At 44.5% G+C, this 23,671-nt stretch overlaps 4 protein-coding genes across 5 annotated transcripts; 1 reads left to right on the top strand and 3 right to left on the bottom strand.

Moving 5' to 3' along the window:
* Window positions 1-1,458: 1,458 nt before the first annotated feature.
* Window positions 1,459-3,224, top strand: GL218_04505 (Vegetative incompatibility protein HET-E-1; the record flags this gene model as incomplete). Of its 2 annotated transcripts, none has more annotated exons than XM_033581118.1 (2): window positions 1,459-3,150; window positions 3,216-3,224. In XM_033581118.1, the coding sequence occupies 2 exons, from the start codon at window positions 1,459-1,461 to the stop codon at window positions 3,222-3,224; spliced, it is 1,701 nt and encodes a 566-aa protein (XP_033435406.1). The 2 variants fall into 2 exon arrangements, with proteins under 2 accessions (XP_033435406.1, XP_033435405.1); XM_033581117.1 differs by lacking the exon at window positions 3,216-3,224 and having other exon boundaries at window positions 1,459-2,538; window positions 2,610-2,651.
* A 1,414-nt stretch (window positions 3,225-4,638) lies between these two features.
* Window positions 4,639-6,141, bottom strand: GL218_04504 (uncharacterized protein; the record flags this gene model as incomplete). The annotated part of the gene is made up of 1 exon (XM_033581116.1): window positions 4,639-6,141. The coding sequence occupies one exon, from the start codon at window positions 6,139-6,141 to the stop codon at window positions 4,639-4,641; it is 1,503 nt and encodes a 500-aa protein (XP_033435407.1).
* A 4,833-nt stretch (window positions 6,142-10,974) lies between these two features.
* On the bottom strand, window positions 10,975-12,545 carry GL218_04503 (Serine/threonine-protein kinase hal4; the record flags this gene model as incomplete). Its single annotated transcript, XM_033581115.1, has 2 exons — window positions 10,975-11,106; window positions 11,169-12,545. The coding sequence occupies 2 exons, from the start codon at window positions 12,543-12,545 to the stop codon at window positions 10,975-10,977; spliced, it is 1,509 nt and encodes a 502-aa protein (XP_033435412.1).
* A 7,610-nt stretch (window positions 12,546-20,155) lies between these two features.
* Window positions 20,156-22,691, bottom strand: GL218_04502 (Calcium/calmodulin-dependent protein kinase kinase 2; the record flags this gene model as incomplete). Its single annotated transcript, XM_033581114.1, has 7 exons — window positions 20,156-20,926; window positions 20,987-21,124; window positions 21,174-21,589; window positions 21,649-22,042; window positions 22,100-22,249; window positions 22,311-22,392; window positions 22,513-22,691. The coding sequence occupies 7 exons, from the start codon at window positions 22,689-22,691 to the stop codon at window positions 20,156-20,158; spliced, it is 2,130 nt and encodes a 709-aa protein (XP_033435413.1).
* Between the last annotated feature and the right edge of the window lie 980 nt (window positions 22,692-23,671).

The raw sequence follows: 23,671 nt of genomic DNA, 5'->3' as shown, positions 1-23,671 counted from the left end.
GATTTATTGGAATCCTATTGTACTGCCCCCGGGCGCTTCGAAGATGCACGTTTAAGCCACCATGCCACCTGGCCCAATAATTGGCTCTTTTCCCGTCAATCACATACGAAATACTCCAAAGCTGAATCGGTCTGTATTTGGGCTTTAATTTCTGTCTAAATCTTACATTACAGCCTCGCTGCATTCTACTCCTGTTATCCAGCAAACATAAAGACACTCTACTCCGCTTAGCCTCCAGTTGCCCTTTTGCTTCCACTCAATATCGTCAACTCAATTTTCGTCTCAGTAATCCCTAAATTTCGCATAACCAATAATGGAAACTCGTTCAGTTAAATCGGATTCCACGAATGGGCTCCAGTATCAAGAGGATGTCGGTACGTTTCTCGAGCGCCGTCTTGTCATGGGTCATCTGTCATTATCTACTCCCATCACCAACTAATAGCCTTGTTAGCGCGAGAGGAATTGTTTTCCAAGATACTACGACTTCTCACAGATATAAATGTGTTTAGTCATTCGACTTCTCCTAGCATATTTATCGTCTATGCGCATGAAAATCCTAAGCTAGATGCGAGGGCCAATGCCGAATGCGTCAAGAGACTTATCGAGTACTTTAGAATAATTCAGGCTCGAATTATTTCAGACAAGTCACCGCTGCCTCTATTTGATAGTCGTGAGGGCGGTTCTGCTGCCATCCGAAATATTCTCGATAACCAAATTTGTCTGCTCCCAACACCCAGCGATTCTAACAGCACCGGCACCATCAGCAGCGTCGATAAGGTGGTGGTGTGTAACTCTGGTCTGCTTAAACGATACTATGAAGACGATTTCACCTCATCGTATATAGGTGCCATTGAAGCATCGTATACCAAGGGACAAGCCGCATCCTCCGTACAACAACGCACAGAATGTATCAGGGAGGTGGTAGAAGATAGTTCCTCCCATGATGCTTTTCATCATGTGCTTACTGAACTTGCCTTTCTCAAAATACGGAAGTCTCAAAGTCGTGATAATCACGGCATTATTCCCGTTGCGCTCGGCCAAGATTCTTTGACGTACCTACCGTTCCTTGACAACTGCGACTTATTCCTCAAGCTAAAGTCGTCCAAGAAGGTCGACTTACACTGGTTGTTTTTCGCGCTACTTCGGCAAATCTACCCCAGTGTTGATCCACTTATCACTAGATTTAAAGACTGTTATGATGCAGCTATCGAACAACTAAACCATGAAGCTACAAGAAATAAGGGGATAACACAGGAAAGAATAATGGTAGTTGGCTGGTACGAAATCCGCAAGGCAGTAGACTACCTGATGCAGCTTGATGGTGCTGCTTTACGGAATTTAATACAGAAAGGTCAATTTCAAAGTAGTAAGTTATCGCATATCCTTAGTCTTCTTAATGCTTACTTCAATTCAACTATAGTCCTATCCCGCATAGATGAGATATCTCAAACAGATAAAATGGACAAGCGTAGCCTCTTCCTTCGCGAACTCCCCAGCGTATCATGCCCGGATCGTAAGGACAGAAACTGTGAGCGAATAGAGGGGACCTGCGAATGGTTCACAAGTCATGAGACATTTCGAAAGTGGCAATGCGGCGAAACCTTAGGCTTACTCTGGGTATCCGCAGATCCAGGATGCGGGAAATCAGTTTTGGCGAGGCATTTGGTGGATAACGTCCTTCCAAATACCAGTACGAGATCCACATGTTACTTCTTCTTCAAAGATGATTTTGAGGACCAGAGAAGTTTAGAAGGTGCTATACGCTGTCTATTGCATCAACTCTTCTTTCATAAGCCTGCTCTTCTTACCGATGAGATTGTCGACGGATTCACCAATAACAAACAACTCTTCTCTTCCTTCACCAGTCTTTGGGGTATTCTTACGAGTGTTTCATGCCATGATGAGGCTGGAGAGATCATTTGCATTCTCGATGCTCTAGATGAATGCGAAGATATCAACCGCCTGACTACAGCCCTAGAAAGGCTCTACGAGAACGGAGGCAAATTCTCCCTCAAATTTCTCTTAACCAGTCGACCATACACTCATATTCGACGCGGATTCCGACTTCTTGAGAATCAGTACCCCGAAATCCACTTAGATGGAGCGAATGAAGTTGAAGTCGATAAGATCTCAAGGGAGATTGATATTGTCATCAAAGCTAATGCGAAGAAAACCGGCGAACGCCTTGACCTCGAAGACAGAGAAATGCAGCTTCTTGAAGACGAACTTACCTGTATCCCACACCGAACTTATTTATGGGTCTACCTTGTTTTCGACGTTATAAATAATAGCGAAGGAATTACAAAAGGACGCTTGAAAGAAATTGTTCACCAACTTCCGGAGACAGTCGAGGCCGCATATGAGAAGATTTTGTATAGAAGTACCGACATTTCGAAAGCCAGAAGACTTCTTCATATCGTCGTTGCGGCAGAGAGGCCACTGTCGTTGCAGGAAATGGCAATAGCGCTGGCTATTAGAGAAGATCACGAATCCCCCAGCCAACTCGAGCTCGAGCCAGAAAAACGCTTCCAGGATACAGTCAGAGGACTTTGCGGGCTCTTCGTTACTATCGTAAATTCTAAAATTTATTTGCTACATCAAACAGCCAGAGAATTTTTGGTTCACAACTCATCAAGGCTCACTCTCACTAACACCAAATGGCAAAACTCGTTTCATCTCTCAGAATCACATCGTACAGTTGCAGAGATATGTATCACTTACCTTTGCTTTCCGGATCTTGAGGCTTCAGGCGAAGGTACCCTCCTAGTCTTTATGGATTATGCTGCAAGGAATTGGCCCGCTCACTTCCGTAGGGCCTCTAATAAGAATACGGAAAAGATGTTACGTTGTGCAGAATCCCTTTGCAACAGAGGCGATCAAAGCCCCGACGAGTGGTTCAAAATTTACTGGAGCACAGAAAGACCTTACCGAAAAAAAAAGGTCCCGAACGGGTTTTCTTCGTTGATGATGGCATCATTTTTAGGGCTAGAGGAAGTTGTTTATATGCTATTAAAGGAGAAGAGTCCAGGCTTCTACACGCGAGACGATTTATGTGGCCAATCTGCTTTATTTTGGGCTTGTGCAGAGGGGCACGAGGCAGTTGTGAAAATTCTCTTAGACTTCGGCACTAAGAAATATCACAGGGCTTTCGTAAGGAAGCATCTTAATCAGAGGAATAAACATGGCTTTACCCCATTAATTCGCGCAACTATCAGAGGTTATGAGGGAATAGTAAAACTATTACTTGAAAATAAAGCCGACGTCAATCTAACAAATGACGAAAACGAATCGGCATTATCTAGAGCAGCACTGTGTGGCCATGAAAGAATAGTAAAACTATTACTTGAAAATAAGGCCGACGTCAATCTAACAAACTACATGAACGAATCGGCATTATTTAAAGCAGCACTGTATGGCCATGAAGGAATAGTAAAACTATTACTTGAAAATAAGGCCGACGTCAATCTAACAAACAACTTAAACCAATCGGCATTATATGCAGCAGCAGGTGGCCATAAAGGAATAGTAAAACTATTACTTGAAAATAAAGCCGACGTCAATCTAACAAACGACATAAACGAATCGGCATTATATAGAGCAACACTATATGGCTACGAAGAAATAGTAAAACTATTACTCGAAAATAAGGCCGACGTCAATCTAACAAATGACGAAAACGAATCGGCATTATATATAGCAGCAAATAGAGGCCATAAAAGAGTAGTAAGACTATTACTCGAAAAAGGGGCCAATATTAATCTAACAAACGATTAGAACGAATCGGCATTATATGCAGCAGCAGATGGTGGCCATGAAGGAGTAGTAAGACTATTACTCGAAAAAGGGGCCAATATTAATCTAACAAACTATTGGAACGAATCGGCATTGGATGCAGCGGCATGTAGGGACTACGAAGGAATAGTAAAACTATTACTTGAAACAGGCTGAAGTTGATCTAAAACATGCCTAAAGCAACACAAGTTGCCAGTAACGGCGGCGGCGAAGAGGCTCTATATGTCGCTATTCGGGAAAGGAGCCAAACCATATTTCGCTGACTTAAAAACGAGATACTTTTTCCAGCAGCGGTAGCTCACGGCAACGAAGAATCCGTACGACTATTAATCGAAAAGGGTTCGGTATCCAACAGCATTGAAGCCCAAGATTATGAACACCGCGGTTTAATGTTGTTAATAACAATTAAGCGCGGCCACGAGACTACAGTACGACAGCTACTCGAAGAAGGAGCTAATATTGAAATCGGTAAAGATCATGGACGCGCGCCGTTATTATTAGCAACATCCAAAGGAAACGAAGGGATGGTACAGTTATTACTTGAGAAAGGGGCCAAAATTAGGCGTAAGGATAAATTAGCAGCAAAATGGAGCAGGCACAGGAAGATATTGCAGTTACTCGAGGAGGCTAAAACCATGTAATTGAACAGTACCTAGGTAGGTATATAACCTGAAGCCGTATATATAAATTTCAGTATTGAGCAACTAAGTAAAACAAATCCACATTGCCTACCTCCTATATAAGCTTTGAACCGCCCTAAAAAGAAATATTCATTAAAATAAGTGAAAGGCTTGTGAATCATTGAGGACAGTTAGTTTTAAAGGTTGGCGTAGTAGGTATGTCTGGTTAGAAACCCATCGGAGTTGGAGCCACCTCTTCGGCCCTCCTTTTTACTGCTGCTCGATCTCTGATTGATTTGGTATGATATGCTCTCTGCCAGAACTTTTTATGTTTGTTATCTCGTATGGCCGCATCATTGTACTGGAGGCCTGCCGGGAAGAATGTCTGAGCCATCGCAAGCCCGGCTGTCGGCACCCATTTCTCAAGCTCGATCAGGGCACCGTGAACCCCAATAGCGTATACCACTTCATCCTGCTTGTCAATATCGGTAACGTGCTGTCGCCATATTCTTGGTATCAAACGGCATATGGATGGAGTATGATTGGTCAAAGAGACTGGTTTCAGGGGTTCCAGCCAACTAGGAACACCATCGGACTTAGACATCGTGACTAGCCATCGTGGCATTGGAGCGGCTTCGTTTGGAAGAGAATTATCACTTTGTAGTACTAGTGGCGGCTTCTCTGACGCCCATGAAGCAATGTCGGCAAGTTCCTCAAGGGCCTCTTCCATATCAACCTTACAATCCATGTCATCTCTGTAGTCCTTACGTCTCCCTATGATTGTCGACACACGGGAGAATCTAGTGATATGAAAATCGGAAGCTCCTGGCTCTCGGGGTGTTCCCGCCGCGAAGACGTTTTGCAGCATACCGATGCTTCCAATCCCGACAAGAAACCAGGTGTGTTCTTTAAACCCCGATATACTAATAAGCAAACAGGTCCACAATATGGCGAGGAGTAGGGATAGCCATCGAGTCTCCGGTCGCGGAACAGGTACGCTACTTGCAAGAGATTCCAGATCCCAGGAGCCTCGAGTACCGATGAAGACCATGATATGGAAATGCCCGTTACCACGTGTTAGACATGTTACCTTGTCACGCTTTAACCGGCGGCCAGCCCATTTCTCTTGCGTCCACTGCGGCAGAGCACAGGTAGCAGCAACGAATAAATTTCCACATAGAGTAATTGCGAAAATTCCCCAGTCATCATATAAGACCCAGGGTACAATAGCAATACCGACTTGCGCAAGTAATACTACCCATCCAAGCCACCACACGAAGTCGCAAGTAGGGCGCGAGACAGGAAGCAGGTTAAAGACGTCGATTCGAATAGACTCAGCTCGACCACCTTCATCTTCCGGTCGTGGGTCGACGGGATACTTAATTTCATGATCCCGAAGAAGACGGCCTAATACCCAAGACTGGTTCTCCCTAACAAACCCGTTAGAACAGGTTACGAGAAAGGAAGGACAATCGCTCGTCGGCATCAGCCTCATATCCCCGATAGCTGAGAGGAGGTTGGAGAACCCATAAGCTGCCCACCCGAAAGAAAAAGCAACGGGGGCGATTGAAAAACCTCGATTTCTTTTATCTCCATAAAGGTGAATCCTGTGCCCGACGAGTTGAGCGATGGCTTTTTGCACAATATCGCTACCGATAAGGAGGAGAAGGCTGAGAATGTCACTTGGGTTGGCCCACTGGCTTCGAAGCTCGTCCGTAGAGATAGACATGTCATCGATTTCTGTTGTATATTATAAGAGGTATATATTTTGAGAGAAGAACATGAATAATTGTTTCTAAGACTGGGCGAGTGCGTGCGTCGATATTATTAAGCCGACAGAAGCTACTCTCACGTATAAGTACTAAAGCTAAGCCACAACCCCCTGAGCCTGGAGGCAGAATGAATGAGGGGCTAGGTGAGATGTTTGGCTGACTCTTCTAATACGTAAGATATACTATTGGTAAGATAGAATCAGCCTCGACTGCCCGGGATACCGCTTATCACATCACATCCTATGAATGAAGTAGAGCCACGATGAGGGAGGGTGGCCCTGGGGTTGGTAAAAGCCGTCAAATAACCGCGACGAAGATATTATTCCTAAGCGTCTCAGTAGATCAACGACTAATAAGTCATAACTAAATAATATTGACAAAGTTCTAATCACTTAGAGAAAGACAAGGCTATACTATATACCACCGATTAGATATATTAGTCTATTAGTCTATTAGGAGTTAAATAGCTAGAGAAAAAGCTAGGTTTGGTGTTTAACAATGGCTTGGGATTTCTGAGAGGATTGCTACTAACGGCTCATATCCCCCCCCCCCCCGGTGCGCCATCAAACATTGGTCCAACCAATTAAAGACTAAAACCACACATTAGAGACTTGCTTAGTAAGACATTGCCATCCTTTCGTACATGATATTAAATAAAACAGCTTGCTAGTACTGGCTTTTTACCTCCTCGTACCTAAAAAATGCTGCGCAGGAATTAGGGAAATGGTCAAGACTAAACGCTTGAAGATCACTAAAAAAGGAATATATTTTAGCAGTGTTTAAAAATACTTCTAAATAGGTGGGAAGCCTACCTGTTCGGGAGTACTTCGGATCAAGTATTTCATCTTGCACGTTTCTTTAATAAATACCTACCTAGGTAGCTACTTCGTGCGAGCAGGCAAAAACCAGCATTAATATGACACCAAAGACTTTTAAATCGGTTATAAGAATCCAATACATCCCCGCTATAGAGTTTAACTACCTAAGTTAATTAGTATAAAAAACAGGTAACTAGGTATAACTACTCACTAGTTATGGTTAAATTCTGTCAAAGTTATTAGCTCATTTCGATCAATCTGAGGTTAGAATATCTTACAAAATACCAGACCACTATATCATTCTTAAGGTGGTAAGTCTTGAGTCTTCTTGTAGTCTTAACCTGTTAACTAATATAAACACGTGTAGCATGCACTTAGTTAACAAAGCAATGCCGAGTTTATCGATAGATGTTACGTTGGTGTTATGTGCCGTGCAAGCTTGAGTCCCAGTTATAGTATTGTAATAAATATAAAATATTATATCTATCATGAATATAATCTTGTTAGTGCTGTCGCTTCGCTTGTATACTTAAACAATCTTTCAACACTACTATAACATCAGCTGACCAACCCCTTCCCCTTTCCCCGCCTAAAATGTCTTTCCTTGAACCTTTTAATAGATGATAGATGATAGACACTCCGTGTTATATCCCACTATCATGAGGCTGAAACCAAAAGGTGCCATTCATCAAAGACAATATAGATCCTTGGAGCAAAGCTGTGAGGCCTTGTTTATAAACACAAAAGGGTGAAGGTCCTAACTCTTATAGCAACCATACCATCCACGTAACTGTAATCTTCTTCAAAGAGAATGTCTTAGTCGTGTTTATATATTAGAATGAACAGAATTACGTGAAATTTTCTCTTTCTCACTTTGGTGTCGGTTGGGAAATGAGTTTATAAAAGGAGTATGTTAGCAAGACTTAACCTAAGACTAGTACTTGGGTACTAACGGTTTTTGGGGGTTTGTTTACTTACCAAAACTCGTTTTCTGTTTTACACTTTTTGGTATCCTGTCTCGCGGCTTTCTATTTGGCAGGAAATATATTAATTTACTTACGAAAAAAGGTGCAAGAGCGTGGCGTCGCGTGGTTGGGTGGTAATGAAGTCATCTCGATGTTGATTCGACAACGGAAGGGCCAATCTCATCAAAGAAGATAAATGAAGAGAGCCCCATTGTCAATTGTCAACTCTAGATTCATAATTCCTAATTACGAATTCTCGTCGAGTATTGTATACTATTGTCATTTACGGTATTTGGTAATGCTGTATACAGAATTGTAGTTGTCAATTGTCGACATTGCTCCTGTGTTCATAAGCTATGTACTCTATAATCCTATTACAAGTTTGACTTCATATCTTCTTCTAGCTGTGAATAGTTAATTAAATTATCATGGAATATATGTGCTCAACACCTTCAGCATATAACAATCTTGACGTTTACTTTTAAGCCTGTGTTATATGCTTGTTATGTTCACTAGGTACTGACTTATATATAAAGTCACTGGCAAGTTAACAATGCCTAGCAATTCAAATGTGCTACCTCAACGACGCCTTCGCTTGCTCACCCTTGGTTAGTTCCCATATTTAATTACCAATCTGATCACAGTCAAACAGGGCTAATAATAGTTGTCGTAGATGGAGGTGGAGTTAGAGGCCTCGTTAGCTTACTCATATTGCGGAGACTGATGCACCTTATTAATCCTAAAGAACCACCGAAACCCTGTGATGTTTTCGATATGATCGTCGGGACAAGTACTGGCGGTCTCATCGCAATAATGTTAGGGAGGCTTGTGTGTACTCCCCTTATCTGCTTTCAAATATCGTGCTTACTAATATTTTTATTCAGAGGATGGACGTATCGTCATGCATCGAGGCATATATTGATATGTCCAAGGATGTTTTCAGGGCCTCGTTATGGACGAAGATCCTAGGCCGTATCTTCTTCAGCATTATTGGCAAGGCAACGTTTGATCATAAAGTCCTTGAAGACAAGACCCGTGGCTTGGTACAAGACCGTCTTAGGGATGCAGATGCAGTCCTGCTCGAGGAGAACCCTAAGTGTAAGATGTAAGTTATGAGTACTCGAACTAGTTGTTCATATCTGGAAGAGTGCTTAAATTCATGTGCTAGATTTGTCTGTGCCAGCATGGTGAACACAGACACCCGACGACTAAGGAACTATCATTCTAATATCGAGGAGGCCTTGAACTGCCGCATCTGGGAAGCAGCACGGGCAACATCAGCAGCGCCTGTTTTCTTTGACCCTATCACCTTCCACAACGGTTGCACATTTCGCGATGGCGCGCTTAGGAGTAACAATCCAATATTCGAGCTTATCGACGAAGTTCAGACGGCATTTCCGAATCCAGAAGTATCCTGTATAGTTAGCATAGGGACGGGAATACCGGTCCCTATAGCCTTAAGAAATAGCCTTATGTCAGTAGCTAAGGCCTACGTGAAGATTATGACAGATGCAGAATCTATGGCTAGATCATTCAAGAAGATATATTGCTTGCCTAATGGTAGATTTCAGGATAAGTACTTCCGTTATAACCCTACGGGTATAGACGTGAGACTCCATGAGTGGGAGAAGGTGGATGTCATGATAAGTAGTACCGAATCATATCTACAAGATATGGCCGAAACCCTCGAGGTTTGTGCGACGCGCCTCAGATGAGAGCAAATCGTTACTGGATGAAGGTATGAAAGTGGCCTGAGTGGTGGTAGTGGGAATATGATTATCTAACCTAGCGGGGTGGATCATGTGATTATAGCTCAGTTAATTCAATCTGCTACATTCGACTATTACTATATTATGTAATAAGGAACTGGTTAAAAATAAGGTACGTAGGTAGGTATTAAAAATCTCTAAATCCTATGGTAATATATGAAAGAGTGAATATATTTAGTGTAGTTAATTATTTGTAACATTACTATGAGTCAAGACTCTCTAATCTAGGTAATTCGATATAATCATGATAGTAATACAAGATTTTATTACCCGCGGCTGACATTGTCGCACAGTCTATTAAACATACGCGCCATGCTTCTTTCACCAGACCTGCGTAGCGTACACCAACAGCTCCAAGTCAACACACATTCATGTGGTCACGCACGGGGGAAAAACCACAACAAATTAGTACACTAATAAGAATCTTCACTCTTGGCTCGGGATAGAAAAAAAATGGAACAATCGCCATGCGTGCAATGTGCTGTATTGTGGAGACATCACCGCTCTGTCGCGGATCAAACGGATCGAGCGGCTCTTTCATCGCTGGTAAATGCCAACCTCCAACCCCCCAAGACACTAGACGCCAAGGCAAGCCTCAGAATGTGGACTGAATCGCCTATCTAAAATGCTCTGAATCCGAGTCCTCTAATGAACAAACCGGATCATAGCCATTACATTCGCCCTGAAAGACGTGCTAACCGAACGAGCGGACGTAGAAGGGGAAACAAAAAAAACACAGCTTAGCCGCCCAGTTCCTTTTCCCTTCTTTGCAGCTGACCAGGAAAAAATGCGAGTATGCTTCTATCCTTTTACACGGATGATAAGAGCCGCTTCTGTTGGCGCTCACTCGCAGTGCGCATGGCGCATCTATTACCTATCCTGTTTTGATGCCTGCGCGATGGAATCCTGGTGCCGTGGTCCGAAGTATCGAGACTAAAATGTATACTGAAAAAATACGAACTTGAGAAGAAAAGCGAAATGCAGGAAATCGTAATTTTACCGGAACACCATGCAAGATGAAAAGAAACCTGGGCCATGAAAAGTCTGACTGATGCTGTTAATATCGTTGATAGCGAAGCAGTCTCCTCGAAAAGGTGGCGAAGAACATCAGGGTCGTCATCTTATGTAAAGTTGAGGACACCAAAGGGACGAAACGGTCCACAGCGATCGATTCTCGGTCTAACAATAGAAAGTTCATCCCTTAGTCAAGAGACGCCGCTCGCGAGGAGCAACATCGCTTAGAGACCTTCTTCGCCAGCTTTGCAGAGCTTAATTTCGCGGCCCCATTCGGACTTGAGAACCTGTGATGCTGTGATACGTCGCGTAGGATTGGGATCCAGGATAGAGTAGATGACGTTGCGACAACGAGCCTTCATATTATTCGTTAGGATTATAGTAACCACAAGCTACTAGAAAATTGGAGGAGACTTACACGGTGTAATGATTCGATTGGGCCATAACCTTCTTCATCGCGGCGTCCTTCGAGATACCGCTCGTAGAACTCATCCTCATCCTTCTTGGCAACGCGCCACAAGTGTCGTCCGGTTCGCATCGCCATATATATAACACCACAAGCCCAAACATCAACGGCACGAGCATCGAATTCTTTGTCGATGTATTCCTCCGGGGCGATATAAGGTGCAGAACCACAGAGACCCGACACCATGTGGGCATCGTTTTCCCACGCCATTCTGAAGCATTCACCGTTTCCGAAATCCGTGATTTTTAAGGCACCATGGCTCGTCAGAAGTAGGTTCTCAGGCTTTAAATCGCGGTGTGCGACTCCCATCTCGTGTAGGTATTCGACGCCGCGCATCATTTGCTTGAAGTAACAATCGGCTTCTATCACCTCCAGCTTCCCGGCGGCGAGGACGAGCGTGTAGAGATCACCACCGGAGCAATACTCCATGACCTCGCAATAGTCACCTTTTTGGTCCTTGAGCAAGTCTAGTGTATGTATGACATTGGGGTGGCGTAAAGAGGAAGATATGCAGAACTCTGCCGTTAGACGCTTGCTATACTTCTTTTCCGTCTCTTCTGGTCGGCGACGAAATTCCTTAACGGCAAAGAGCTTCTCTCCGTTTTCCATCTTCTTATGCGATATTCTTACGATGCCGAAAGCACCACGACCCACCACTTCTTGGCATTTGCCATACTTCTCGACTAGAGTAATGCTCTGGTTTGGTCCTCCTCTCTTGTCGCTGGCCAGTGACTCTTTCTCCTGCTTAAGGGTATCAACCCAACTAGAGACCAAGGACAAATCAGCTTCCGCCGGCTGGTCTTGCTTTCTTCCAAGTAGAGACTTCCACATATCAGAGAGTTTCTCTTGTCGCTTGCTACCCTTGAGATGGTGTTCATGACCGCCGGGGACGTCTGGATTCGCAACGAATCGCTGGTAGGGTATTGGTTTAGATGGTATAGGCGGATCAGCAGAGGATGGCTTACGAGCCAGTCCGCTTGGCTTTGCGGGCGTGCTAACACCAGTCTGGCTAGGAGAAGGACTCGGAACGATGCGCTTAGATGGTTGCGTCGGATCGATAAGGACGGATCTGGGCATGTCGTCCTTATTGGAAAACATTCGGGTTAACCTGTCCTTGATCGAAGCCTTCTCGGGTTGCTTCGGCTGAGCCTCGGCATGAGAGGCGTCACCAATGGGTTGCCCATTTTGTGGTCGTAATTTCGGAGATCGCGTGGAAAGTTCGACGGATTTTATGGAAGATTGCTTGGAGGCGCTGGGAGAGACCGTCTTTTCCGAAGCGCTCGACATTTCTGAAATTGGTGATACGAGTTCGTTAACTAGAGTGGGCATATAGTTATGGATCAAGTCTCGAATAGGAAAAAGGTGACTTGGCGACGGAGAAACGGCGTGGAGAGAGAGAAGGGTCAGTTCGGCGAATCGAGAAAGGTTGGTTGGCGGCTCGAGGTCGCCTTGGTGGGCTGCGCCCAAGTGTTGGCGACACTAAAGACGGATTGCAAAACAGCTTTGATCGCGTTGGGGGAATTTTCGCAATAGGTAAGCGAGAATGAAAGAGAAATTAATTAGAAGCGGGCGGATGGCAATTTGTAGTTTCCGGTGACAGGAAAGTTATTAATCAAAGTAGGGCAAGAGTGTGGGGAGGCGAACTGGGCTACCGTAATAACTGGTAGTGCGATACTAGTAGTTTAGCTCTAAGCGCTGCAGAGTTTAGGTCGTCCGAACTATTAAAAGTGGTTATGGTGCAGGTTTGCTGTTTGACTGTTGGATTGTTGGAGAGGAGAGCTGCTGGCTGCTGGAATCTGGAGACAGGTCCGGTATTCGTATGGATGTTAACGCGGGAGAATGACAATAGATAAATAAATAAATAAAAGTAGTAACTAAATAAGTCTTGAAATGTAGAATTAAAAAGAGGCTTTAAAGGTATTGTTGTTTGTGCTCCCTAATGAATAGCGTAGAAATATTAGATAAAGTTTAAGCCTTGTTCTTTTAGCGTCAATGCCAATGTCGAGTTCCAGTTGAGCAAGACGGTGTCTAGGTGATGTCGGTGCAGCTGGCAGCTGGCTACCTAAGCTACACGTAATGTAGGTATCTTTTGGCAGCAGTAGGTAAGGAGTAAGGGAGATAGATCTAACGACGTAACAGGCAGCGGGTAATGTGGGTAAGTCACGTAGGTAAGAAGGGAGAAAGATTCAGAGATGATGATGATGATAATGATGACGATGATGATTTGGTTTCAGTTTTAGATCTAGTTCAAGGTAGGAGGAGCACGTCGCCAACGAGCCGGCTTTGGACAGTGGTCAGTAGACAGTGGACAGCAACGTTATAATGATTTTCTTAGGCGAATCGATAGGAACCTTGGAAGGGTTCCAGCTAATGTTAGAGGAGGCGCGGGCGATGGCTAACTAGACTACGTTTTGACGAAGTGAAGACTGTCATTGTCAGAAGCCAGGACCAAAGGGAGTGTGCGCGGAGGAGGACGGAAGCAGCTAGAATTAAGATTCGTGGGAAGCCAGGTTGAATCGATCCAAGTGGAGAGGCCGCAAATAAAAACCAGACAGATTTTTTATTTTAATTCTAGGAACGAACCGATTGATTGTTGCTCGCGAGAAAGGAGGGCCAGAAAAAAGGGTATTGGACGCTCTGCGGTGTAGGTGATGTCAGGGTTTTGTATTCGTATCTGTCCGTATTTTCTATGTATGTATATACAATTGATACATTTGCGTTATGCAGGGAAAATCAGCGAGGTAGCTTTTCTACTATTACCCATGTATATGTTTATGTATGGAGGTATGTAAGTATGTAAGTAGGTAAGTAAAGAAAGGTGAAGGTGATCATGTCTCTATGTAGGTATGACCAATACAGCGCGGGATGCATGCTAATGAGTGGGATGGCTTCTGGCGTCTGGCTTCTGGCTGTCGTGTTGGTTGTACGACTGTATAGCTTCCTAGGTATGTACACGGTACCTTTCCGGTGCTGCTATACGTCGTATTTAACAGCTTACTTAAATTTTACTTTAGGGAAAGCTATGTAGGCTATACATTGAAGCAGTCAGCTTGACACTTCCTCACATTATAACTTGCATTGCCTATTTGGGTACTATACGTATGTACCCAGGTCCAGTTAACCCTAGGTAGGCTCAGCTGCGGGACGACCTAGTGACGCACCTCAGATGCACAAGACATATATCATCTAGGTAGCCTATAAGTGAATATGGGCATTTTAGGAATTAAATCTTAATTGTAACACTATATATTCCGTATTATTTTAGGTACATACCTAGGTAGGTAACTGTAAGGCAGCGTCTCAAAATGAAAACTTCAAGATGTATTTTTTCTATTTAACTAAGTTTTTAAAGTTAATGTCTTATATACATGTACCTGCCTAGTGATATTAGGTACTTGTGTCCACGAGAGGGAACCCGAGGGCCCCGTATCTAATACATATCTACCCCAGTATAAAGCGGTTACGCAAGAGGTCGCAACTACGATGGAAGCATCTGCACGTAACAGAAACTACAGAAGCTACAATTGGTGGGCTTTTAGTTCCCCAGTAGGCAATCTCGAATCTGCATGCGCGAGCTGGCTAGCTTTATTCGCATCTGAATAAAAGAGCATCGTGACACAATCCATCCCTTCTGAATCGTTCATCTAAGTCAATCTGATCATTTACTACCCATTTACTACCCTTCTACTTTTCATCACCCCCCCGTCCTAATAAGACGAAAGAACAATAATATTCCCACCCTCGCTTAATTAACTAAGGTATATGTTGTGTTGTATCGAGAATGCCACGAGGTCATCTAACCCGCTTAGTTGACAAAGAGCCTCATGCTAGATTAACAACGATTATTCCCGACTGACACTCTTGTTCCGATCTATCTCGTGGACCCTTACCACCTCTGCCCAGTCTACCTAGATAAGTTTAATATTATCATCGGTTTATATCGTTTCGTATCACTAAATAAAGACATTTCAGCTTTCCTACTCTTTAAGACATGTACCCTCTTTTCTTATGACGGAACCTATGTGTTACGCATTTCTACCTCTTTTCTTTTATCCTAGTACTACTCTATATTTCATCCTTAAGGTTTCTGTCCGACTACCGACTGTACATCAAAGAAACCTTATTCAAAATGGCACCATACCCACCTCGGAAGGACGACATCCTATCTAACTGATTGCAGTAGCTTACGGGAGCATCACAAACTGTTATCTGAGCGTTGCATGATGAATTTTTTTTTTCTGCCGCTGACTACGTGTACTGGATGAGGCATTTCCCGCCCTCGACTAAGACTAAAAACATAACAAGGAGATATTGGGAACGACTAGATCTGGACCGCCTTCGTGCTGCAATCTATTAGCTCGGCTACGCCGCACTAAGACCACATATTACGAGTATTCATGACTATCGATCGCCTTGAACTCGGCGCCATTCTAAACGCACAACATAACCAATCCGGATACGCTCACCGCTACAAGCTTGTCCGCTATACTACATATCCTGCCGCTTCTCCACCAGGTATTGCTTCAGTAGGTACAGACAGGGAAGCTTCGATATGCGTCGATGACTTAGTAAAAGTGTCATAATTATATTTCCTATTTCTTCTTCTCTCCGTACTGTTACTGCTCTACTGCTTACAGAACCTTGACTATTGTTTTGGTGGATCACTGTACATATTGCTATCCTTGCTGCAGCAAGCCATTTTTCTTCATACTTACCTACATTACCTACCTACCCAACCTAGGTAGGTAGCTTACAGCTGTAGCTAACAGCTACAGTACAGTACATGCATAACCGAGTCGAGCACGAAAGCTTTCTCCCTTATGCGGGCCGGGGCTATTCCACCCATATGCCAAGCCTCCCTCCTTTGGTTTTCTCTTTAACCTATTACCTATCACCTAGGAGGCCTCCAAACAGCCTCCACAGCAACTGCATATCCGCTTATACGATTACATAAAATAGGTGGATTAAGTACCTAGGAGGTAGGTACTTAGGTTTCCGCCCCGAGTCGGTTCTGACATCCGGAAGTTTCCCTACGTGTATTACAGGTATGTCGTAGGGCTATGGAGACTTGGCTCTCAACTAGATGAGATCTCAATTGGACCCAGGAGTTTGGGAGGGGTTGGCAAGTTGTGACAGAAACTTATTCCGATCTACTTGGGAAAACTGAGATCTCGTGTGTGGGTTTGATTATTGGAATGATTGACCCTTGGCCCTAATTTGCAGTTATCAATGTCAACAACGATGTTCTAATACAGGACAACATTGGGGTAGTTATCCCTACGCTCGAATTGTCATTCGGATTCATTACTGCTTTGGTGGCTGACGTCATGAATCTGGTTTTCACAATTTCACAAGCTTTCATCCATCTGTTTAAGCTTATTCACATCTAACAAATTAGGATGTCAATCCGACCAGCGTACATATTCATATTCATATTTCATCCATCCTAGCGAATTAATGCATATGGACGTAAAACGATATCGGGAACACGCATTATCTGATCATCCCATCAGCAGCAACTGGCCATCTAATACGTCCCTGTCAAGTAGCCGCTCCTTCATCTGCAACCATCCTGCGCGTCCCGCATCCGCGACGGCGCATTTGCAGGGAAAAGAGAAGAAAAAAAAAAGAAAGGAAAAAAAAAGGATGTAAAAGTATAACAACGAAATTCTTACATGTCCATCGACAAACCCGAAGCGGACAGATATCAATGCCAAGTCTTTTGGCCACCATGCAATGAAGATCAGATGCCTAGAATCCCGATAACCACATGTCGCACGATGCGTTTTGTGCCGATCATTATGGCCGTATTCGATGCTACTAACCTAATTTACGCCGCAAAACATACAACTCCCCGTTCCCGACCTGAGCATCATCCCAATTTTATACCAGTTCATTTTCTATTCGCTATGCATCTCAGGTAATGATGTTCAGGACTGCTTATACTTCCCCTATTTAACCTGGCGACTCCTACGGTTGAGCTGGAAGCCTCCGAATTCGCATTTTGTGTCACACCGCTCGTACCGGGTTAAGCAATACCTACCTTGAATTTGTTGTTCTCCCACTCTTCTGTAGAGTGGTTTAAGAGAGTGGTTTAAGAAAAGGAATATTCTTCATCGACTGCTTAGATACGGGGCATAGAGAATAATGACGGGTACCGTAAAGGCGTAGTAAGAAGGCGTGCCTATCCGGTCTCGTTATTAATCAAGGCTTCTCGATATGTCGGATAGGGTTTCCATCTTGAGCCTGTCCAGTCATTATAACATCAGATGGTAACGTGAAAAGCAACCGGCCTTTGTTGTGCACCCACACGGCGCAATTAATTCAGACGAGATTACCGGGGAAATTATCGACTGGTTCTAGATGCTAGGGGTGCTATCCAGTCGCCTCGATCGTCACATGTATAGTATAGTGGCATCCCATACCATTCACGTACATGGGGAGACGGGAAAACCTGGGGATATACAACCATAGAACACCTCTTTAAGATGTTAAAGAGCAGGGGATCAGAGGGGGTATTTCAATCCCCTGCTAGTCGTACGGTCGCTTAGTGGCGTCATATGCGGGATAGCTTTATATTGTACTTGCTATTTGGGGACAATACCCAATCATCGGCGTAGCCATCCATGCGGGTTGCGGCTATCGCCTCAATAAATCCCTCGTCCCCATGTCTATCCTAAAATATGTGCGGAACGTCGGTGTATATATCCTTACGTATGTTTAAAAACGTGGGATATCGATGTTTCAAGCTGGTAAGGTAATCCCCGAAAGGTAAAGAAGTCTACGAAGAAGGTCAGGGATATGAAAAGGGGGGGTGGTTGCGGAGTCTCGTACGGTGAGATTATCTCGTTAGCTGATTGACCGAGCAGAGCAGCCCTTCTAGATACGTTCAAGTGTTGGCGTTTTCTTGCGACGGCCCGTTCCCACCCCGGTTATCAATTGCCGAAGCCAAGCAAGACAACAATCAAGATTTCGAGCAAACGGGTCTGCAATCAGCGAGACGAAAAGTAAAAATAAAAAGGGGCGCGGCGCCAAGGTCTGCACTCGGTTCGTTGGAATCACCGGCCGAAAGTGCCAGAAGAAGGCCAGGCTTGACGGGTGATCTAGATTTGTCTCGCTTAACGAGACCGGCTTCTCTTTTTATTTTGGTGTGTGGTGCGGCAGTAAAGAAACCTGGGGTTAGGTTACCTCGAAAGGGTAGAGTAAGGCATTGGAGTTGGTTACTTTCGAACTAACGAACTAACTACATAAATACCTACTTAACTATACATATACAAATATGCATAGGCGGCACAGGACAGAAGAGGAGGGAGTAGAAGTAGATAGAGGGAAGCAGGGAGATGAAAGGGATATCATAGGAGGGACGGAGGGGATGTCTCCAGTCTTTAAAGCGCGAGGCAGACGATATCCTAGGACATACATGGCTGTAAGTTTTTTTTTTTTTTAAACAGACAAGCAAGCACACAAAAACAAACAAGTAGACAAGTTTGATATTGGATACCCCCCTTCCCTCCAGAATACTTACTAATAAAAAGCTAGATCGATCTCTATATCCCTCATCTCTATAAACAGCCTTGCCCCTTGTTAGTCCCTATTATGAAACATATCGGCGATGATAGCCAAACGGATGATTAGAGGTGTATGACCGCTTCAAAGACATCCGTCAGCCTCGCCAACGTAGCCTACATTGTGTCTTCCCTTTTTCAGCCTACTATATTCATCAATTCCTACACGTGCTCGAAATATCGCGTTTTCTTTGGCTTGCCTACGTATATTCCCTGCTGACCGGCCAGCCAGTTGTCTCCCCCCTTTTCCTTCTGTGTTGCTCTTCTCTTATGTTAATGCTATGTATACCACGTATACTATGTACAAGCACCAGGGTATGGTGAGCTAAGCTGGCTTATTCCCGCGGTGAGGAATGTCGTCTAGATATCTGCATTCGGTACCAATCTATGCATCTATATCTACCTACATATCAACCTATACGGAATATATATATATATATACATGCCTACATGGAAGGTCAACTACCACATATGTAAGTAGGTTGAGCAAGTATTTCTCAAACCGGCAACGAGCGAACCGTCTGCAAGTAACGCTATAGTGTGCGTGCCATGCATATGCTACGCAGTACATACGTATCATCACTCTGCTTGTCCAGGAGCTAGACACACATACACATACAGAGGAGAAGGGTAGGTAGGTGGCGGACAAATAGAAACAAATGTGATTCACATAATTATGCCCCGAATAAGTCAACAGCTCTCAAACTCCCTTCGGTAGCTACATCCGAGTTTTAGGAATGGAAAGCCAATCCAACCTATCAATCCCCCCCTCGGCGGGTACGTGTAGATAGGTACATACTACCATGCTGTAGCTTGATTATTGGCCACTTCCTAACCTACTAAGTACTTGGATTACGTAGATACCTCAACACCATCATACTAACAAGTCGAACCTGATCAACGGTTTCTTTTCACCCGCGTAGCATTCATTATGTAGAATAATGTCTCGTCTAGGTTAGGTTAGGTTAGGTAGATACCTACCTAACCTATCTCCTCCTATATTCTCCTATCACATGTAATCCCGCGAACCCGCGCAATACTAGAATTATTATTTGAGAGTGTGGTGAGAACCGACAATCATTTCCGCCCGTTCCAAATCCACTTTTCCTGTCTTTCCGTCCTAGCCCGAAACGCCCGCTCTGCTTGATTACATATACGCAACGGCGCTTCTATCGCCCTTTTGCTTCTTCTGTTATTCCCTGGACTGGATGGATATACTAAACAATCTAGAGGGGAACTACTCGCGAGCGAGTGACGCGTCATATCGTGACGGTTTGAATACGAAATATCATACCCCCTTTTTTTTTCTTTTTACCTCCCCTTTACGCTGCTCGTCTCTCCCGGAGACTTCGGAATGCTCACTAAGCGTTGTTTCTAGTTCGTATTCTTTTCCTTTAGGTCCTTAGTCGCGGCCATGACTAGGTTTGCGAACCTATGCCCTGTCTCTTTAGCGGCGTCGAATGCCTTCTTGGCACCGTCCTGAACTTCATGGCCCTCTCGGTCCACACGGTCCATCGTTCTATCTATTAAATTTGACACTCCTCCTAGAGCTGGCGAACTGGAGGTTGGTGATTTCGCAGCCTCCAATACCATATAATCGTCGCTGGTATACTTGCCCCTCTCTTGAGGTCCTACAAGTTTCGTGAGATAGGTCCTAGCCCGGCCTTTCTTCTTATCGGAACGGATACGTTTGATTTCCGTCTCGAAAGCACGATCATAGATATCAAAATCGATACCGGTAGGCGAGTCGGACACGATATCAGCCGCAGTATCAGAGGCAGTAAATCCGTCGTGTCCTCCCGTGCCGATACCTAAGAAAAGCGGTGCCCTATCCGTTACGTCGTGAGCATGGCCCTTCTCTTCTGCCCCAGGCGATGCCAGTGGGTGAGTCAATGCGTGCTTCTGAGCTGCAAGGAAAGCTCTGCGCTGTTTGACAAGCTCCGCAGCCTCCTCCGCGATCGATCTTTGACGTGCTGATTGCGCGATGGTCGAGGTTTCTGCAATTGAGGGTATGATTGTTTTTGTATCTTCCGGAATGGGCTCTTGTATGTTTTCTGGTGCGTGAGATAGTTGAAGTACTTTAATCTCGGGCGTCGCAACTCGACTTTTAGAAACGAGACCCTTAAACCGGCGAATTGCTTTCAACTAAGGTCGAACTCAGGTAAGTCTTTGAAAATGGGCATTATAGGGACAGGCAGCTCTTACCACACACATCAGATGGTCCATCTTTCGCGTGAATGCGTGGTTAACTTCCAGGGCATTCGGCGGCTCTACCACATCTGAACAGTTTTCTTCTTCGGAGAGCAAAGGATCAGTGCCTTCTTTTGTGACCCAAGAATGATTCTGCTTGATTTAGTATTCATCGTTACAGACTAGGAATGGGTAGACTTACTCTTATTTCTCGCAAAGTCAGTCTTGTCTCGTTGTTCTTATCTAGAATCCTGGTGATGAGATCTACAAAATTTGGATCTTCGTTGTCGGAAGGTATTCGAATTTCTTCGGTACGGATCGCATCATACATGTCCAGCACATTGTCCCGCTTAAAAGGTAGTCCACCATATTTGAGACAGTACAAAGTAACCCCCATAGACCATATATCAGCTGGTTTGCCCGGTACATCACCATGCCTGGCTTGGCAAAGCTCGGGCGGTAAGAAAGCAGGAGAGCCTGCAGATTTGCTGGTCATCATGTGATCCGGTTTCTCGAACATCTCGGACACTCCAAAGTCGACGATCTTGAGTACATCGTCCTCTGTTAGTAGGAGGTTGTCGGGCTTGATATCACGATGTATGATACCTTGAGCGTGTACTAAGATAATATAAAGTTAGTGGACGTGCGACAGGAGCCGTACCTCGATATGAACTTACGGTATTCTATGCCCAAGATGAGATCGCGAAACCATAAACGACATTGTTCGTCATCGTAGGGAGTTGCTTGCTCGTCCAAACCGACTTTCATAACAACGCCCTTCTTACACATTTCCAAGACCATGTATAAGGAGTCATTTTCAGGGTCGTCCAATACTTCGAATAACTGTACCAAGTTAGGATGGTTGAGCTTTTTCATGATAGCAACCTCCTCTCGTATTAGAAAGAGGGCATCCTTTGCTTCGGCAATTTCATGGTGGCTGAGTTGTTTTCTGTGGGCGCTGTAAAGACCCTGTCCCGGACCAAGCGATCGCGGCCTCCCACCTCCGGGTCTTCTCAAGATATTCGACTGGGCTCGTTTTCGGAGGCGCAATTTTGAGAATTCTTTAAGGGCCTATACGAGGAATGGTTAGACGGCTTCATGAACCCGAAACCAGTCGCGTGCGCTTACATATTCGGTTCCGAATTGATCGGTAGCAAGATGTACAGCACCGTAGGAACCTCTTCCAATCTCCTCTCGAATAGTGTATTGGTTGATGGTCTGTTGCGACCTGCCATCTGTCTCATCGTTCGTATACTCGGTCTTGGCATTGAGGGTTTCCTGCGACGGGATCTCAGTTCACGACGGCGTAGTAGTATGTTTCATCCCTTTCTCTACGGACCTTCACTTCGCGATGTTGAGATGGCGTCCTCCTGTGATGCCTCATAGGACTTTTAAAATGAGATAGGTCGGGCGGTGCAGACCTAGGCAAAGCGTTCAATGTCTTAGCTACACATCCACATACAATCCGCTAGACGGCCAAGACAAATCGCGGGGCAAAACCGGCGAAGTCTCGACTTATATAATATGCTTCCAAGACTCACAAGTGAGGGGCAAAGGACGGTCGATTGAACGCATCCGCATCTTGCTGGATCGTAATATGCGGAGACAGGGGCAGGCTATGCGTACTGTCGAATAGTCGCTCTTCGGATCCTCCTGATTCGATAAGTTCTCTAGGCGTTGGTGTAGAGGTGGTCGAGGTTGTGTTAGATGAGGTTTGCATCGTGGCGGTTTCGTTTATCCGTTTGAGGGAATGATGAACATCAGATATTGAAGAGTCGACTCTGTTCCTGGCGCATGACTCTCTCTAATTTGTTAATATAAATAAGAGAAGAAGAACAAGAGAAACATGAATAGTAAAAGGTCAAAGATTAGATAAAACAATAGAAATGATGGCTTTTTTAACATATGTAAACGGTTAGGTATCTTTCTGCACCATTCCTTCTTCTCACTCCCCCCCCGGACCCCGGCACAATGGATTTCAAAAGAGATTCAGCCCAAAGGCAACTAATTCGGCGATTGGGCGAATCATGGCCCCCAACTGCACTTCCATGATCCCTGTTGCTGCTGCTGCTGCTGCATCACATCCCCGCTGGGGCTCGAGGTTGTTTCTAGGGCTAATAACTGGAAGATAAGAACTTTGGTAAGTACGTTTTGACACACGACAGCATGCTCAACCCTTGAACAGCTGAATACCTACATACATGTAAACGTATAGGTAATGCCGGTAATTGAATGAAATAAGGATACTTGTTGAGAACAGAACCTAGCTAAGCGGTGACCCCTTTTCTAAATTGCTACGTGGTTGATGATATGTTTTTATAGTTTCCATATTTTATTAAAAAATAAATAAAGTATATAGGTACATTTAAATGTCTTATATATGTACCTACCTAGGTACATATTGACATCAGTTGATAACGACGCTACTGTAAGTGCTACTGTACCTAAGTTTTGGTCTTACTTTGAAGATTCAAGGTAAGAAGGCTGGACCCTCCCCACTGGATCGGCCCGCAAATATTGGTTCAAGTACTACTTAGAAATGTGCCGACTTGCCGGCCGCCGTTCTAATTCCCAATTCCTATGTAGTTCCCATTATTTTTAGCACCTGCATCATCAAACCACAATAGCGACAAGCAAAGCCAGTCCAGTCCAGTCCAGTCCAGTCCTTATCTCACTCTCGTCCGTCCGTCACGGGCATGT

Source organism: Daldinia childiae (genome assembly GCF_008694065.1).
Source record: "Daldinia childiae strain JS-1345 chromosome Unknown Scaffold4, whole genome shotgun sequence".
Classification (NCBI taxonomy): domain Eukaryota; kingdom Fungi; phylum Ascomycota; class Sordariomycetes; order Xylariales; family Hypoxylaceae; genus Daldinia; species Daldinia childiae.
This window is presented reverse-complemented; position numbering and strand designations above follow the sequence as displayed.